This window comes from Mastigoproctus giganteus, chromosome 3 (assembly GCF_048544385.1).
Source record: "Mastigoproctus giganteus isolate SK-2022 chromosome 3, ASM4854438v1, whole genome shotgun sequence".
NCBI classification, from domain to species: domain Eukaryota; kingdom Metazoa; phylum Arthropoda; class Arachnida; order Uropygi; family Thelyphonidae; genus Mastigoproctus; species Mastigoproctus giganteus.
In genome coordinates, this window is record NC_143577.1 from 25290843 (window position 1) to 25309576 (window position 18734).

Genomic DNA, 18734 nt, shown 5'->3' on the forward strand with positions numbered 1-18734 from the left:
CAATGCGTAATTGATTTTGAATTTGGACTTCGTAGTGTTCCACAAAAAGATGTATTTATTCAACAAGTTAACCAAGTAGTGAATAACATAAAAGAAACACGACTTCCTAAATTGAATACACATGACAGTTCAGCTTTACGAGAACTTCGAGAAAATAAGGACATTATTATACAGAGGGCAGATAAAGGAGATACAGTGGTAATACTAGATAAACATGATTATATTAATAAGTTAGATTCAGTTGTATCTGATAGCTCCACTTATTGTGAAGTGGACCCGACACTGTTTACCAATTTGGTAAATCAATACAATAAAACGTTAACCACATATCGTAAAAACGACTACATTACTATGGTTCAGTTGAAGGAATTGAAGTCCAGAACATACAATATTCCTGCACTTTTTGGTCAGGTAAAATTACACAAGCCTGGATTTCCGATTCGACCTATTGTTTCCTACAGGAACTCGGCATTTTCAGCCTTAGCCACACATGTATATAACATTATAAAACCTTTTAGACAGGTTATACAATTTGGGATTAAGAATTATGATACATTATTTAATAATCTTAAAGACTGTAGACTCGGCGACAATGACAATTTATTCTCATTAGATGTTACATCATTATATACGAATGTAAACGTTGAATACACATTAGATATTATTTGGGATATGTTAAATAAAAACTCGACACCAATTAATTATACGAAGCTGCCTATAAAGGAGATTTTTCACTTAATTAAACTATTAGTTGAGGCTAACTACATCACCTTTCGAGACAAGGTGTACAAACAAATTTTTGGATTACCAATGGGTTTGAGCCTGAGTGGCTTAATGTCAGAGATCTATCTCTCAACGATTGAGCAGATACATTTGACACCTTTTCGTCCCCGTATCACATACTATGGGAGGTATTTAGACGATGTTCTAGTTATTACCGATAGTAGTACTATCCAAGATATTTTACATTCGTTTAACAATATTCATTCTAGACTCAAATTTACATTGGAAAGGGAAGATACGGATACTAAGTCATTAAACTTTCTAAATTTCACGCTTACCCGGGACTCGAACAAAATACAATTTAGCATCTATCGAAAACCCACAAACACCGGTATGCTTCTACATTATAATAGCTACCACCCGTTCACCTACAAAAGATCGATTATCTTTAATCAATTTCTAAATGCCTATAAATATTCAACGACGGATTCTGCTTTAGACTCAGAAATACAAATATTAACTAGCAGATTCTTGAACAGGGGTTATCCCATTAACACAATAAATCGAATTAGGGTACAAGCTAAGGATAGGATACAAAATACTGCACCAATCAACAATAGTAATATCAAAAAATACTTTATTTCTGTCCCATATGTTGAACAGTGGCACAAACAGCTTAACAGATTCTTTAAAGATACCGAATTTAAAATTATAGCTAGGCCTATACGGAAGTTACACACTATACTGAACAATCGCTCGGTTCTTTCGGCGTTCGCAACACAAATTAATGATCTAGTATACAACATTTCTTGCGGTGATTGCGACTCGTCTTATCAGGGTTCCACGCGGTTTTCTCTTAATATCCGTGTAAATCAACACGAAGCCTCTGTTCGTGCTTCTCGTTCAGCAGCGTCAGAATTAGCCTTTCATGCCATTAACGAAAAACATACTTTTTTATTTAACGAGGCCAAAATACTTAACGTTCAACGTAATTATACGCGACTATTAATTGCAGAAACCGTTGAAATTAAATTACACGAGAATTCTGTTAATGTTCGGCGGCCATATTTGATCTCCGATGCGTGGACCTTTACGCGCATGCGCGAAGACACATAATCACTATTTAAGTTGCAGGTTTAGCCTGATTCGATAATTTTCATTCCTGTGATCACGACAGTCGGTCGAAAAGCATTGTCAGCTTCAGGAAGGAAAATCGTTTTGAATATTTTCGTTAGATTCTTTTAATTGCGTTAATTTGTATTTTAATTGTTTTGAATTGATTTTGAATTGTGTTAAATTGATTATTTAATTATTTATAATTTACTTTAATAATTTATATTTTACTTTAATGTACCGGTAAGTTGTCGATTTTTTCGTTTTTTCCGTTTTAATTTCTGGAGGGTATCATACGGAAGTGTTCCACGTACTATATTGAGGTAAACTCCTCTTATTAATTTACTAATATCATTATCAACGTAGAACATATTGAGTATTACAGCTCTGATTCATACTATCTAAGCAATAAAGTACTATAATTCATGAAATGGTGTACAGATATATGCAGATAAATACTAAGAATGTTACTTCATGAGCAATGACAACTTAAATCATTTATTTAAATAAATATAAAATTTGTAACTGTAAAAATGATAAAAAAAAATTTTAATGACGGTTTAAAAGGTCTAAGCCTAATCATGATATGTATTTTGGAATGAATGAGAATGAAGTTTCTACTAGCTGATCTGGCAATTTTGTTTTTAATGACTTCATTGAGAAAAGGACATTATTATATATATATATATATATATATATATATATATATATATTTTTTTTTTTTTTTTTTACATGGCTTTTAGTGAGGAAATTAAACTTTTTTCTGTCTCATCCTCATAAGTTTTGAAAGCAGCTGGACATTCATCTCCTCTCCAGTTAAATACTGGGGAGAGATTTCGAAAGAAATCTCTCCCCAATATTTAACTGGAGAGGAGATGAGATGAATCTTTGTAGTTGTGTTACAAACTTTTTCTGATGGGGAACCAATTATAGTGGATGTAAATTTTACTCAAGTTGTTTTTTTTTTTTTGTCCATTTTCCGTATTTTTTTAGCCTTGACTCTAGCTTCCTTGAAGTAGATTAGACTGTCCATTGTTGAAGATATGTGAGATCCCAAGATCCATTTCTTTCTCAATTTTTGTTAGCATTCAATAGGTTTTGGATACACTGTCGTTCAATGTCGAATGCTTATTATATTGTCTTTTTAACAGCTCGATGAATATTGTTCATGATATATACTGCTTTTGCTTCTACTGAATTCTCTTTGAATAACAGTGCAATCTAGTATTGCCAGTGTCCTGAAGCTTTCTCAGTCTGCATCATCTATTTTCCACCTGGGGAATCTATGGAATAGTGAGACTCTTCAATCAATTCTTATGAATAGTCTATCGAATCATTGAGAATAGTGTGGGGGTATTGAGTGATAAGGGTATTGAAGACCTGATCTTTCACAGAAGGTTCTTGTTAGAGTGGAGGTTTAATGCTGAAAGGGCTATGGCCAAACTGTACCTTTGACAGAAGGTGAATGTGTGTGTGTGTGTGTGTGTGTGTGTGTGTGTGTGTGTGTGTGTGTGTGTGTGTGTGTGTGTGTGTGTGTGTGTGTGTGTGTGTGTGTGTGACCACTGACAACAGGTTGTTTTCTGTATTAATTTTCAATTTTCTTACCCCCTATGATCTATTTTGGGGTCTTTCCCCCACAGTTAGCAGTGTTATCTGTTTAGGTCTAATAAAATACAGAAAGAGATGGTAGTTGAATGTATTTAACCTAAAATTCAGTTCTTATAAATCTCTCAGCAGATCTTGTTTACTAGGAGGTAGCCATACTGATGCAATGGTAATAACGAAACATATTCCTTCTTATATATATATGAAGGATATCCTAAAGGTAATGCATATGCTCCTTACTCCATAAGCCTATACAACTGACATTTATCAGGATAATAATTTTAAGTTTAACCTCTGTATGCTTGAAACAGTTTCTGCATTGAATGTTTGTGTAGAGGCTTGTTATTTTGGTTTTTAGGAGCATTAGCAACTAAGGCCATATTGCTCTGGGGATATGCAGTGGTCATTCCCTGACCTTTCCGCATCCTCCGTATTTGGTGGTCACAGGCTCGAACCCCGGTCTAATCAAGAAGCGTGTGCTATGCACTGCTGCTCCTGCCCACGGAGTCGCCTTTGTGTAGAGGCTTTTAAAAATGAATGGTGATAGTGCTTCAGGTCAGATTATAGTTTCAGATAAAAAGATCTTTTATCAAAATAGAAACATTATAATTAAAAAATATCAAATTTTAAACTTTCCCTCTCCTTACATTTATTCAGCAACCTTTGTTTCCACATCACTTTTCTTCTCTTACTTGTTTCTTTATGCTTTATGTAGCTGGAGAAAAGGACAAAGATGCATTAAATGTTTTTTTTCTTGATGCTGTTGCAGTAGTGAAATTCTGAACAGTTTTTGGAATCTTTGCCATTCAATTATCATCATATTTGTGCTTATTTGAACCATTTTTAAATTAATATAGAAATCCAATAACTGGTAATATTTACACTACCTTGAAACTTTCATCAATTAATGACTGCCAGTATGGATACAAAAAATGTGACAAAACTGTACTTATCAGAAGGCAAAAGAAAAAGCCAAAAACAGGAGTCTTCTACTTAAATCAGGATAGCTGAAAAGTCTGATTATGTTATTTGAAAAGGATCAAGGTTGGTAGAATAATATCATTTCAATATTAGCTTTTGACACTGTTGCGCATGGAAGACTATTGTACAAATTGGAGCAGAATGGTATTAAGGGTAAGTTGCTACAATGGATAAAAGGATGGTTAAGTGCGAGAAGACAGAGGGTGGTAATCAATGGGTGCTGCTCTTCTTGGACTAATTTTATTAGTGGAGTCCCACAGGGTTCGGTATTGGGTCCACTGTTGTTTTGTATATTTATCAATGATACTGATGAAGGTATATCAGGCTTAGTGTTTTGTTTGCAGGCTCGAAGTTTGCAGATGATACAAAGTTGGCAGGGTTGTTAATGACAGTAATGGCAGTGTGCTACTGCAACAGGATCTAGATAATTTGGGCAGATGGGCTAAGAAGTGGCAACTGAAGTTTAACCTTGACAAATGCAAATTACTGCATATGGGTAGAAGTAACCCCAGAGAAACGTACCAACTGTGTGGTACTACACTTAAGGTGGTAGAAAATGAAAAAGACCTGGGAGTAATTGTGCAGTCAGATATGAAGTTTTCTGAGCAATGCAGACAGGCTGCCAGGGCAGGTCATGGGGTTTTGTCAATGATATATAGGAATTTTGCTAGCAGGGAAAAGGAGGTGATTATCCCTCTGTATAAGGCAATGGTCAGGCCACGCCTTGAGTACTGTGTACAGGTCTGGAGGCCTCATTTTAGGAAGGATGTAGATTTACTTGAGCGTGTACAGAGAAGGGCAACAAGATTGGTGAGGGGAATGAAGGGATCCTCTTATCAAGAGAGGCTTAAGTTCTGCAAATTGCAGTGGCTGGAGACTAGGCACCTGCGCGGTGATCTGATTGAGGTGTATAAGGCCTTGAATGGGTTCAGTACGCTGAATTCTGATGGGATTCTTTCATTGTTCAGATTACGAACCTAAGGGGGCATAAATTCAAATTAAGAAAGGACAGATGTAGAATAGATGTGCAGAAATTTGCCTTTAGACAGTGGGTTGTTAATTGCTGGAACAAACTTCCATCTGTCGTTGTGGAAGTTGATAGGCTGAATAAATTTAAGGAGGAACTGGACAGATTTTTGGAGGGAATGGTGTGATTTTTTTTTTTTTTTTGGCTGATGCTGCATAAGCTCATACATTTGCTTTCTTGCATCACATGCCACTACTACTACTACTACTATATTGCAAAAGCACTCAGATTTAATGTACAATTTATGATGAACTACCAAATGCAAATTTTGCCAAAGCATTTTTATCAATTTTCACACAATCAAAATACAAAAAAAAAGTTGTTTGAAATATCTGCATGGTTTATCTACAGTTTAAAAAATAACAAAATGAAATTATTCCATATTTCTTGAATGTGATAAAATATGAAGGAAATGCTAATTTTAAGCCTACCTCTTCTATAAACTTTGCTCTTCCCTGTATTAACATAGGTGCTGTAAAAGACAAAAAAAAAAGAAGTAAATCAGCACTCCTAAATTTAAGAATCAAAATTTAATTATACTATGAATGTAGAATATTGCACATAATTTTGAATTCTTCTTGAATAACAGGAAGAATAATTCAAGGCTGTGATATCTCAGCCATCAATATGTCATGTTACAATGTCACATATGATGGGATATTTTTTTCAATATTAGCGTAGAAGGATTTGGACAAAAAACATTAACTTGTCATCACACGCCCATTATCAATTGTATTACTACATAATTTTTAAGCTTTGGCGACTTGCATCCCTACGTTTTACTGATTGCAACCTAAAATGTTATCGCTCACATAACTAAAAATAGGTGTTTTTTATTAAAATCATAAAACTAGTCATGCTGTAAATACTGCTGCAAAAGTGAAATATATTTGAAAGACAGTACATTCTATTCTATTATCAGTTGTATTACTACATAATTTCGACATTGTTTATTTAGATTTCAGCAAAGCTTTTGACTCAGTCCCAAATGAGCGGTTGCTTTATAAGCTGGAACCGGTTGGAATCAACCTGTTCAACCAATTTGTCAAGGTTGGCAACTGAAGTTTAACCTTGACAAATGCAAAGTACTGCATATGGGTAGAAGTAAACCCAGAGAAATGTACCAACTGTGTGGTACTACACTTAAGGTGGTAGAAAATGAAAAAGACCTGGGAGTAATTGTGCAGTCAGATATGAAGTTCTCTGAGCAATGCAGACAGGCTGCCAAGGCAGGTCATGGGGTTTTGTCAATGATATATAGGAATTTTGCTAGCAGGGAAAAGGAGGTGATTATCCCTCTGTATAAGGCAATGGTCAGGTCACGCCTTGAGTACTGCGTACAGGTCTGGAGGCCTCATTTTAGGAAGGATGTAGATTTACTTGAGCGTGTACAGAGAAGGGCAAAAAAGTTGGTGAGGGGAATGAAGGGATCCTCTTACCAAGAGAGGCTTAAGTTCTGCAAATTGCAGTGGCTGGAGACTAGGCACCTGCGCGGTGATCTGATTGAGGTATATAAGGCCTTGAATGGGTTGAGCACGCTGAATTCTGATGGGATCCTTCCACTTGTTCAGATTACGAACCTAAGGGGGCATAAATTCAAATTAAGAAAAGACAGATGTAGAATAGATGTGCGGAAATTTGCCTTTAGCCAGCGAGTGGTTAATTGCTGGAACAAACTTCCATCTGTCGTTGTGGAAGTTGATAGGTTGAATAAATTTAAGAAGGAACTGGACAAGCATTTGGAGGGAATGGTGTGATTTTTTTTTTTTTTTTTTTTTTTTGGCTGATGCTGCATAAGCTCATACATTTGCTTTCTTGCATCACATGCCACTACTACTACTACTACTATCACTGGGAAAATCCTTAGATGGATAGAAGGATGGCTTCAGGGCAGGAGGCAGAGGATTGTGATAAATTGCTATTCCTCAGATTGGGTTGATGTAAGAAGTGGGGTTCCCCAAGGATCAGTATTAGGACCACTGTTGTTTTTAATTTTCATAAACAACATTGATGAAGGGATAGAGGGCATGATGTCTAAATTTGCAGATGATGTTAAAATTGGTAGAGTAGTTAATGATCACTGTCAAGCTGAGCTTCTTCAGAGAGACCTAGATAGACTTCAGGAAAGGTCAGAAAAATGGCAGCTGTGCTTTAATCCAACAAAGTGTAAGGTATTACATCTGGGAAACAGTAATCCCAAAAAAACTTATTCACTTGGTGGAGTTCAACTAAACCCAGTAAAGGGACTTGGGTGTTACGATATGGTCAGACATGAAATTCTCTGAACATTGTAAACAGGTAGCAAGGAAGGCCCATGGTGTCCTATCGATGATCTATCGAACTTTTGCAAGTAGAGATAGGGATGTGATAATCCCATTATATAAGGCTTATGTTAGACCACACTTGGAATACTGTGTTCAAGTATGGAGACCGCACCTGAAGAAAGATAGAGCTTCTTGAAAGGATGCAAAGACGGGTAACTCGCATGGTGAGATTGGCAAAAGGGCGTCCTTATGAAGAAAGACTTCGAATATGTGGGTTGCAGAGTTTGGAAACTAGACACCTTAGAGGAGATTTGATTGAGGTGTTTAAGGCTCTGAGAGGCATCAGTAAAATGAATGAGGACGAAATTTTCAAGATTATAAATGATGCTAGAACTAGGGGACATAAATTCAAGTTACAGGGGGAAATGTTTACATTGGACTGCAGGAAGTTTTATTTTAGCCAGCGAGTTATAAATTACTGGAATAAGTTGCCTTCATGGGTGGTAGAGGCCGACAGTTTGGGGAAATTCAAAGGTCATCTGGATAGTACTTTCGTGTAAGGGAAGCGCATAGGATGATAGGTTTAATTTCCTTTTTTTTTTTTTTTTTAATTAATTGTTATTATTTAGTTATTTATTTATTATTTTTTTTTTTTATTTTATTATTTTTTTTATCATTGTTTTTTTTTTTTTTTTTTTTTTTGCTGGTGCAGCATAAGCCATAGGCTTTCTTGCACCATGCGGCCGTTACTAATACTAATAAGTTTTAAGCTTTGGCGACTTGCATCCCTATATGTTTTACTGATTGCAACCTAAAATGTTATTTCTCACATAACTAAAAATAGGTATTTTTATTAAAATCATAAAACTAGTCATTCTGCAAATACTGCTGCAAAAGTGAATATATATTTGGACAATAAATTCTAAATGTCACTTGCTTAAATGGCATAAACCACTCAGTAATGACTAGCAAATAACATTTCTGAATTAGATTCAGTTAGAACACTGCCAACTGTGGGCCCTCTCCATAACAGACCAAATTACACACACACACACACTAGGAGTTTCTAAGTTCCTTCGACTAATGGTTCATGATAGTCTGTGCTCTAAAATGATGCTTGGCACTAACTTGTTAGTCTAGTAAATTTCCTGTAATCTGAAGCTTTAAGCCCTAAAACCTTTTTTTTTTTTTTTTTTTATGTGAACCCCAAACACGAGAGGTATTAGAACCTATAGTACTTAGTACTGTGCTTGGATTGGAGGTTGAGAAGACGAAAGAAGATATTTGTTGACATTGGACTTGAACTTCTGTAGATTGTAATTTTCAGGAAATACGTATGAAGGAAGGTTGTTCCAGAAAACGGCAGTTGAATGAATAAATGAGGAAGATGAAAAGTTGGTTCTGTGTGTTTGAAGTTGGACAGTAAATGGATGTTGGCTGGTGACAGCATGTGTTCGGACTGTTTTGAAAGAGAGAGCGGGAATTATAGAAGCCAATTCAGAAGAACAGTGCCCATGGAAGTATCTGTAGAAGAGGAATGCAGCAGAACCAGTACATCTATGAGAAAGCGAGTGGAGAGACTCTGTTAGAGATGAATCATTAATTAACCTAACTGCCCTCTTCTGAATAGAATCAAGAAGCCTGAGAGAGGTTTTGTGGGCACCACCCTAGATGTGGGAACAATATTCCATGGCAGGGTGGATTTGCGATTTATACAGAGTGAGCAGCTGTTTGGAAGAAAAGTAACGCTGAGAGCGAAAGAGAAAACCAAGTTTTTTAGATGCAGAGGAAGCAATATTTGTAATGTACTTGTGTCAGGATAATCCCCAAAAGAGATATATCATTTTGCCTAGAAATCGGAGTGTCCCTAAAGATAAGCATAGGAGCAGAAGAATCCTTTTTGCGAGATATAAGACAAGACTGAGTTTTAGAAGGGTTGAAATCAACTAAGTTGTCTTTGCCCCACTGAAGAATTACCTGAAGATCGGCATTTAAGGAATTGGTAGCAGATTTTTGAGAAGTTGAAGCTGATTGAGCAGGACAAGGTTTCTTGAAATGGAAAGTGGAATGCAATGTGCTATCATTGGCAAAACTATGGATAGGATTGCCAGTCAATGGAAGAAGGTCATTAATATACAAGAGGAAAAGAGTGGAGGAAAGAACTGAACCTTGGGGGACATCGGCATTAGTAGAGAAGTTAGAAGACAGAGAGCCATCTACCATTACCCTCAGTGAGCAATCAGAGAGAAAACTGGATAACCAATTACTAAAAACAGTTGGCAAACCATAAGATGGAAGCTTGTTTAGAAGATCTTTATGCCAAACACGATCAAAAGCCTTAGTCTTTACTATCGCACACTGTCTGATGTCTTGAATACCATGGAGTTATACTTCATAACTGGGTGTCACTCATTGTATCACCTGGGTACCTACCAGCCCACCATAAGATGAGAGCTTATTTAGAAGACCTTTATGCCAAACACAATCAAAAGCCTTTTAAATGTCAAGAGCAACTATCTGAGTTTCACCAAACTTTTCCAATGAGTTTGTCCAGAGATGAGTAACACAAGCCAGAATATCACCAGTGGAATGACACTGACAGAATCCATACTGGTGATCACTGATCAGATGGAAGATTTATAGATAGTTTAAGAGTTGGCAGTTGATTGATTTCTCCATTACTTTAGAAAGAACAGAAGTGCAATGGGACGATAACTGGATGGGAGGGATTTTTCACCCTTTTTAGAAACTGGCTGGATATGAGCAAATTTCCAAGCAGAAGGAAAAACACCTTTGGAATATGAAAGAGTAAAAAGGTGACACAGAACAGAAGTTCAAGAGCACAGGTTTTGAGAACAAGTGGAGAAATACCATCAGGACCGGGAGCTTTCTTAGCATCGAGATTGTTCAAAATCCTTCTGACATAAGACCACAGGAAGAATTGAATAGAGAATACTGGGAATTGTAGGAGGTGGTTTACCAAGACCATCTTTGGCTGAAGTGACAATAGAACCATCTGGTTTTGACAGAGGTGGGAATAGGGATGGGCAAAAGTTGTGTCCAATAGTTTTGGAAAGAGACCAGAATGCTCGACTACCATTTGGACATGAAGCAAGTTTTCTACTCTTAGCCTATTCAAGGTTTAGTTTGAACTGATTAATAACTGCTTTAGTGTAGGTGTAGGAGCTTTGTGTAGGCAGAAAATGAACCTGGTGATTTGGATACAAGCCAATTATGATATGCAAAATTCTTGTCTTGAACAGCCTAAGCACATTTATGGAAAATCAAGGTTTGGATAAAGGAGGAGATTTTAAGATGGAGTATGGAATAAAGGATTTCATCCGTACGGAATAAAGGATTTCATCCTTACAAGAATAATTTCACTGACATGACCTGAGAAACAATGACATCACAAGATTTGAAACAGTAATCTGCTTAAGGAAAAGAAATCTTGCAGATCATCCCATTTAATTTCATCTCTAATTCCAGTTCATTTCAATCCTTCTAAAATTCAGTCTTGTCTTATTTCTCGCAAAAAAGAGTATACCACTCCTATACTTATCTTTGATGACACTCATATTTCTAGGTAAGAATGCACATACAAGGATATTAGCAATTATCCTGACTTCTAATCTCTCTTGGCATAAGCAGATCGCAAATATTGCTTCCTCTGCATCCAAAAAACTGGGGGTTTTCTCTTTTGCTTTCAGCATTACTTTCTTTTAAACAACTACTCACTCTGTGCAAATCTCAAGTCTGAATATTTTTTCCACATCTGGGGTGGTGCCCCTAAAACCTCTCTCAGGCTTCTAAGACTCCATTCAAAAAAGGTGATCAACTTAATCAATAACACATCTCTTGCAAAGTCTCTCCACTCTCTCTCTCTCACAGGTGTTCTGTTTTTGCAGCATGTTCCATGAACAGTGCCAATGGAGGTACTTCCATGGATACCGTTCTTCTGAATTGACATCTATAATTCTCCCCTCCCTTCTTTCTTCCAGACCAGTTTGAATAAGTTCCATAAAAAGCATCCAATTACTTTCCAAATTCAAACTGACAGAATCAGCTTTTCTTCTTCTTCATTTATCCCTTCAACTTCTGCTTTCTGGAACAACCTACAGAAATTCAAGTCTGTTATCAAGAAGTACCTTCCGTCATTTCAACTTTCAGCCCACATACAGCTAATTACTATAGGCTGCAATACTTTTCGTGTTTGGCAGGTGTTTTCATAAAAAAATAAATAAAAATGATCAATAAATTCTATTAATTTGCTTGAGAGAAAGAGAGAGTCTCATCTCTATAATTTGTTTTCCTTTAAAATCATTAAAATTGTGGATTTAATCTTTGTATTAATATGCAGAGTAAAGCAATTCTGAATTGAAAGTATCAGTCAGAAAGCTTATTAAAGCAGTTTTTAAAATATGATATTGACAACATTATACTGTAACAACTGTTTCATTCATAATTAAAAACTATTTTCATACAATCAGAAAAAAAAAAAAAATAAAAATACAGAATAATGCAATTACCAAGAGTAGCTTGCAACAGTTTAACAGCACCAGGATACACCATCCTACGTCCAAACGTATGCATAACTATATAACTGAAATAAACAATAACAATGTTTTTTAATGTAATATTACAATATACAATATAACAGTAAACCCTCAATATTTGTGGGTTGGTTTTATTGGCGCATTAGCAACTAAGGCTTAATACGCCAAAACCTGGTCATAAAAAAAGTAAAACTTCAGTGCCTAATGAATTAGGTCAGTAAGTCAAGGTATAAAAACGAGTACAAACTGTAAAAGGCAAATATCAATAAACAAGTAACAATTTTTTAAATATCAGTACAATATCTGTGGGATTTTGTAATAAGGAAACCCTACAAATTTTTGATTCTGCAGATATTAATACCTCAAGCCAATTGAAAAAAGTTAGTATTATAGTACCCAACTGTGAATATTAACTCTTTCTTTGACATTACACTAGTGTGGCTATACTATGAATGCTACTTCGCAAAAACTCATGATTGTGTAAATAACTATTTCAAATCACTGATATATTTGCACAACAGCAATTGTATTTGTTAGTATCATGCAGACACTTATTGTGAATATACAAGGTTATTCAAAATGATTCATCCGATTTCAAATGAGCATAATTCCGTACCCATCAACCATGTATTAACTTGGCATACACCAAATGAAAAAGGAAATCTACAAGTTTTAAAAGGTCATCACGAGATGGCTCCACTCTCACTGTGGCTCCATGACAGATAGTCCGTGAGAAAATGGTGACCGCACAGCAGAAGGCTTTTTTTTATTTTTCATGGAGAACACAATGAGTGGTCACTCCTATCTAGATATGCTGCAGAACTGGCTATTTCCCCAATTGAACGAAGATTCCAGCAACTACATTTTACAGCAAGATGGTGCACCGCCTTGTTGGCATTTGGATGTTCGCCATTTCTTCAATGAAGTGCTCCCAGGCCACTGGATTGGTTGTAGTGGACCCCATGACTTGGTGCTTTACAGCTGGTCCCCCCTAGGTCACCGAATCTTATGCTCTGTGACTTCTTTTGGAGGTATATTAAAGATGCTGTGTACATGCCAGCGTTGCCCACAACCCTGGATGAGCTCAAAAATCGCATCATTACTGCTGTGGAGCCAGTGACAAAGGACATGATTGGCATTAGTACAGGCATTTGATGCAAGAAAGCAAGCTTATGCAGCATCAGCCAAAAAAAAAAAAAAAAAACCCGCTTCCACTTCACCCCTCTGTTCGTTCAAAATACCTGCCCAGCTGAGCCTTAAACTTATTTAGGCTATCAACCTCCACGACAAGGGATGGAAGTCTGTTCCACCAACCAACCACCCGCTGGCTAAAGGCAAATTTCCGCACGTCTATCCTACATCTGTCTTTCCTCAATTTGAATTTATGCCCCCTCAGGTAATTATTCTGAGCTAGAGGAAGAATCCCATCAGTATTGAGCATGCTCAACCCATTCAAGGGTTTATACACCTCTATCAGATCACCTCGCTGGTGCCTAGTCTCCAGACACTGTAATTTGCAAAACTTAAGCCTTTCTTCATAAGAGCACCCCTTTGTTCCATTCACTAATCTTGTTGCCCTTCTCTGTACTCGTTCCAGCAGCTCTACATCCTTCTTGAAATGAGGCCTCCAGACCTGTATACAGTACTCTAGGTGTGGCCTGACCATTGCCTTATACAAGGGAATAATCACCTCCTTATCCCTGCTGGAAAAATTCCTGTATATCATTGACAATACTCCATGAGCTACTCTTGCAGCCCGTCTGCACTGCTCAGAGAACTTCATATCCGCCTGCACAACCACCTACAAGTCCCTTTCATTCTCTACCACTGTCAGTGTAGTACCACAGAGCTGATACGTTGCTCTGGGGTTGCTTTTTCGCATGTGTAGTACTTTACATTTGTCAATGTTAAACTTCATTTGCCACCTCTCAGCCCATCTGCTCAACCTTTCCAGATCCTGTTGCAGCAGCATAGTGTCAGTAGTGTCCTTGACAACCCTGCCAACCTTTGTATCGTCTGCAAACTTGGACATTAAGCTTGATATACCATCATCAATATCATTTATAAATACAGAAAACAATAATGGACCCAACACTGAGCCCTGAGAGAATCCACTAATAATATTAGTCCCCGATGAGCAGTGTCCATTGATTACCACTCTGTCTTCTTCCCCCTCAACCACCCCTTTATCCATAGCAGCAATTTGCCTCCAATGTCACACTGCTCCAATTTGTGTAGCAGTCTTCCATGTGCAACAGTATCAAAAGCCTTTCTAAGATCCAAGTATATAATATCAAAGCTATTCCCTGCATCCAGTTCTTTTGTGACTGCATCATAGTATCCAATCAAATTGGTCAGGCAAGACTTCCCCTTAACAAAACCATGCTGTGTCCGAGCTATAACTGAAGTCTTGTCTAAATGATCCTGCAGTGCTTCTTTAACCAGTGCCTCCATTAATTTTCCTGGAACAGAAGTTAAGCTCACAGGTCTATAATTACTTGTGTCAGCCTTTGATCCTCCTTTGTGAATTGGGGTCACATTTGCACATTTCCAGTCTATGGGTACCTCCCCTGAGTCCAAGGAAGCTCTCATAATTATGGCTAAGGGTTTGCTTACTTCCTTTGCTGCCTCCTTTAATATAACTGGATAGATCCCATCCACCCCGGGTGCCTTTCTTGTGTTTATTTTCAACAATTTCTCCTCCACTTTACTCCCAGTTATTTCAAGATTCTGTAGCTTACTGCTAGAGTTGAATACACCTCTGGCATTCCCCTCGCTGAATAACTCCTCATGTGTGAATGTCGATGCAAAATATTCATTTAGTTTGTTAGCTACCTGAGCAGGATCATCAACAGTTGACCCATCAATATCAAGTGGACCAATCTGATTCATCCCCTTCCTTCTAGAGTTTACATAAGTAAAGAACTCTTTGCTGTTTTTCTTTACATCCTTTGCCAAAGATTTCTCGTAATCTGCCTTCGCCTGCATAACCTCCTTTTTGTAACTTGGTTGCATATCAACTTGTATCTATCATAGGCTTCTGTGTCATGTGTTAATTTGTAAGTATCCCATGCATTTTTCTTCTCTGCCATATACCTCATTAGTTGATCTGACATCCATTTTGGCCTAAACCTTGAACAATATTTCTTAGTTGGTATGTAAAGCCTAGTAGCTTCCAAGATAAGTTCTTTGAATGCTTCCCATTTTGAATTTGCTGTTGGTAACATCATCAGTTGGTCCCACTGTATAGAATTTAAATACTGTCTCAGTCCATCGTAGTCGCCTTTACGGAAGCAATAACCCTTCCCTTTACCTCTGATGGTAGTTACCTCCTTGAGTAAATCTCACTTCAGCACACTGTGATCACTGCCACCCAGTGGTTCCTTTATCTGCAGATTCCTAATGCATGAAGAATCACTGCTGATAATCAAATGAAGAGTATTACTCCCTCTAGTTGCCTCCTGAACATGCTGATGTAGAAAACAATCATCCAATAAATCCGCAAAAGCCCTGCTAGTGTGTCAGTGACCAGCCCCCAAATTCCAGTCAATATCTGGGAAATTAAAATCTCCCATTATAAGACTCTCTGATTTACTGGCCCACTCTATTTCCCTGTACAGTTTCTTATTATACACATCAGAGTCATTAGGCCTATAGCACACTCCTACTCTCAATTTTGATCTCCCAATGCTTATGTCACACCAAACTGACTAAACACTGCACTGTCCAGCGATGTCGACTGGCTTCACTTCCTTGGTTTTTATGTGTTTCTTAACTAATAGCATAACCCCTCCCCACTTCCTATCCTGTCTATCCTTTCTGTAGACGTTGTACTCCCCAAATTCCAGTTCTGCATCCCTTATATCTGTGTGACACCACATCTCTGATATCCCAACAATATCTGCCTTTGATGTTTTGAGCAATACCTCAAATTCATCAAATTTGTTTACTAAACTCCTAGCATTGGTGTACACGCAAGTATACCTGCACCTGTTTCTATTCTTAGCTACCCTAACACAACCCATGTGTTTACTTGTACCGCAATGGCTCCCAGCAGTCTCTGAAATATCAAGCATCTTGTTTTTCAGGCTTCTGCTCATTCATGATGGAGCAAGTATGGGAGGAATTCGAATATCGTCTCGACATTGCTCATGTAACTATGGGAAGTTACATAGAGCACTTATAAAGTGAGAGACAAAACTAGGATAGTTTTCTTTGGTTGATGTATCACTAATCACTCTGTATTTGTAAACTTCAAAAATATAGTCATTTGAAATCGAATGAATCATTTTGAATAACCCTGTATATAGAAATATTTCGTACTCCAGAATAGTCAAGTGCATAATGTACTCATACTGTTCTGGTTCAAGAGCATTTCGTTTTATTGGGAGCATCCATTATGAGGGACTTTTTATCTTTTGTAATAAGGATAGGTGGACTACAATGAGGGTGTATCTTCAAAAAGCAACAATTATTGATGTCATCAACAAATTTTCCGATTTTAAGAGTAAAGGGAGTATTATTCATATAGTGGAGACTAATAATATTAAGCACACAGACTGACGATTTCTTGAATGAATAAAGGATGATACTGAAAAAATACTTCTAGTTAGTCAAAATGTGTGTCGGCAATTCTGCCAGGCACTATATAGGAGGGACTATATGCCCAACCTCGGGGGCTAAACATCTGGTGAGTATGGGCTTGGCACACCCAGTGTCCTGAGCTGGATATCATCATTCTTCTCTTCCTTGGAGATTTCCTTCTATTCTCTCTCTCTCTCTCTCTGAGGGTAACTCAGAATTTTTTTTTTGGCTGGTGCAGCAAAAGCCTCAGGCTTCCTTGCACCATATGGCTAATATTAATAATAATAAAGCTTTCTGAATTAATGGACAGCTCAAAAGATCCTGCAAGACTTTTCAGGGGAAACTTTTTTTTTTTTTTTTTTTTTTATCAGAATGGCCTATACTTGTAGGTAAAAGGAGTCTATTTTGTAGAGAAAAATGGGATTCATTTAAATAGAGGTGATACCAATATCACAGAGGATACTATAAGAGTTTAAGGAAACAGCCATTTGGGGAGGAAGACAAGTATTCAAGTATTCGAAGTATAATTTATATTTTTTGGCAGTCTCCAGGGTTTCCCCTATATGTCGCAATTGCATTAGTAAGGCACAAGCCAAAGCCGGCAAGTGTGACAATGCGGGTGTATAGTGTATGTGTTGTTCTGTTGAATGTTGAGTGCCGGCACTTGGCGTCTTCATAGCCAGGGTGCACAGAACACCCGGTCCCCAGTCCCCCATCTGAAGCCATGTGGAGGCGAGCCAGGGACCCCAAACTAAAAGACTCATACTGGGGCTTTCCAGGGATTACCTGGAAACCCCAAGGTAAATTATGAAAAGAAATAGGATAATAGTGGGAGAAATAAGGAAAGGAGGGGAAGATGGGAAAGTATTAGAAAAGATGGAAGATGAAAGAGAAAGGCATCTCCCAGAAAAAGGAAGAACAACTAGTAGTAATGAGAATAGATGAGAATAAGAAGACAGCTAGTAGACTATCCATAAACATTATAACAAGAGGTCTATATATCCAGCACTTATGGATATTGAAAAATAATATGAAAAGTTACTAAATCCCGACTGCGATATTTTAAACACAAAACCAGCTGTCAACCAGACAGCAAAACAATTAATAAGTACCCTACACAAAATACACTGTATTACAGAATTTAACTTAAATTCAATCTCCTCATCCAGCACACATTGGAGAGAGAGAGACATTAATAAGCTTCTTCTTGCATTAACTTTCATAGATCAACTCTAAATAAAAGATAAAAGACACGAATATACACAAATTATGTATAGAATTAACCCAGAGTTAACCACACTTCAATATCCACAATTAAATCTAATACAATATCCACAATTAAGTCTAATACAACTGTGTCATTCCTCAAGTAATGATATAAGATACTGAACTACTTAAGGAGTTACCAGCCATCTTAAAGGACTGAGTCAGAGAATAAACACTAACATATCATAAGTACCTTTGTATATCATTAACAAATAGTTACTTCTATACCAAGATATACCAAGCATATATAATTTCAGCTTTAACAACATCAATTACCATCTCCAGTACATCACCTATATTATAATTAAACACCAACAGCCAATTCTATAAGTAGTGACAAGTGTCACAACCCAAACAAGAATTTATATTATTAACAAGCACTACCAGTCAGTCCAACCAAAAATCAAAGACCACCAATTACGTCAAGGCCAATCTAATTATTGACCTAATCCCAATCAAAATGATCCACAATCTTGACCATTACAGGGGTAATAACTAAAAATACATTAGTCCATAACTAAAAACACACTGGGGAGGAGGACAGGAATGATACAGATACATTCGAACTTGGTTATAACGAGCATCAAGGGATCAACAAAATTTTCTTATTATAAC

General features: G+C 37.1%; 1 protein-coding gene across 1 annotated transcript in view; it reads right to left on the minus strand.

Annotated features, from left to right (window-relative positions):
* The window catches only part of LOC150087813 (phosphatidylserine lipase ABHD16A), a 227562-nt gene that overhangs the window by 117510 nt on the left and 91318 nt on the right, over nt 1–18734 (minus strand). Inside the window, exons 8-9 of the mRNA XM_090370439.1 lie at nt 12243–12316; nt 5881–5921 (exon numbers count right to left, since the gene is read on the minus strand). Of these exons, the coding sequence (XP_090226565.1) occupies nt 5881–5921; nt 12243–12316 (115 nt within the window). The remainder of the gene's footprint in view (nt 1–5880; nt 5922–12242; nt 12317–18734) is intronic.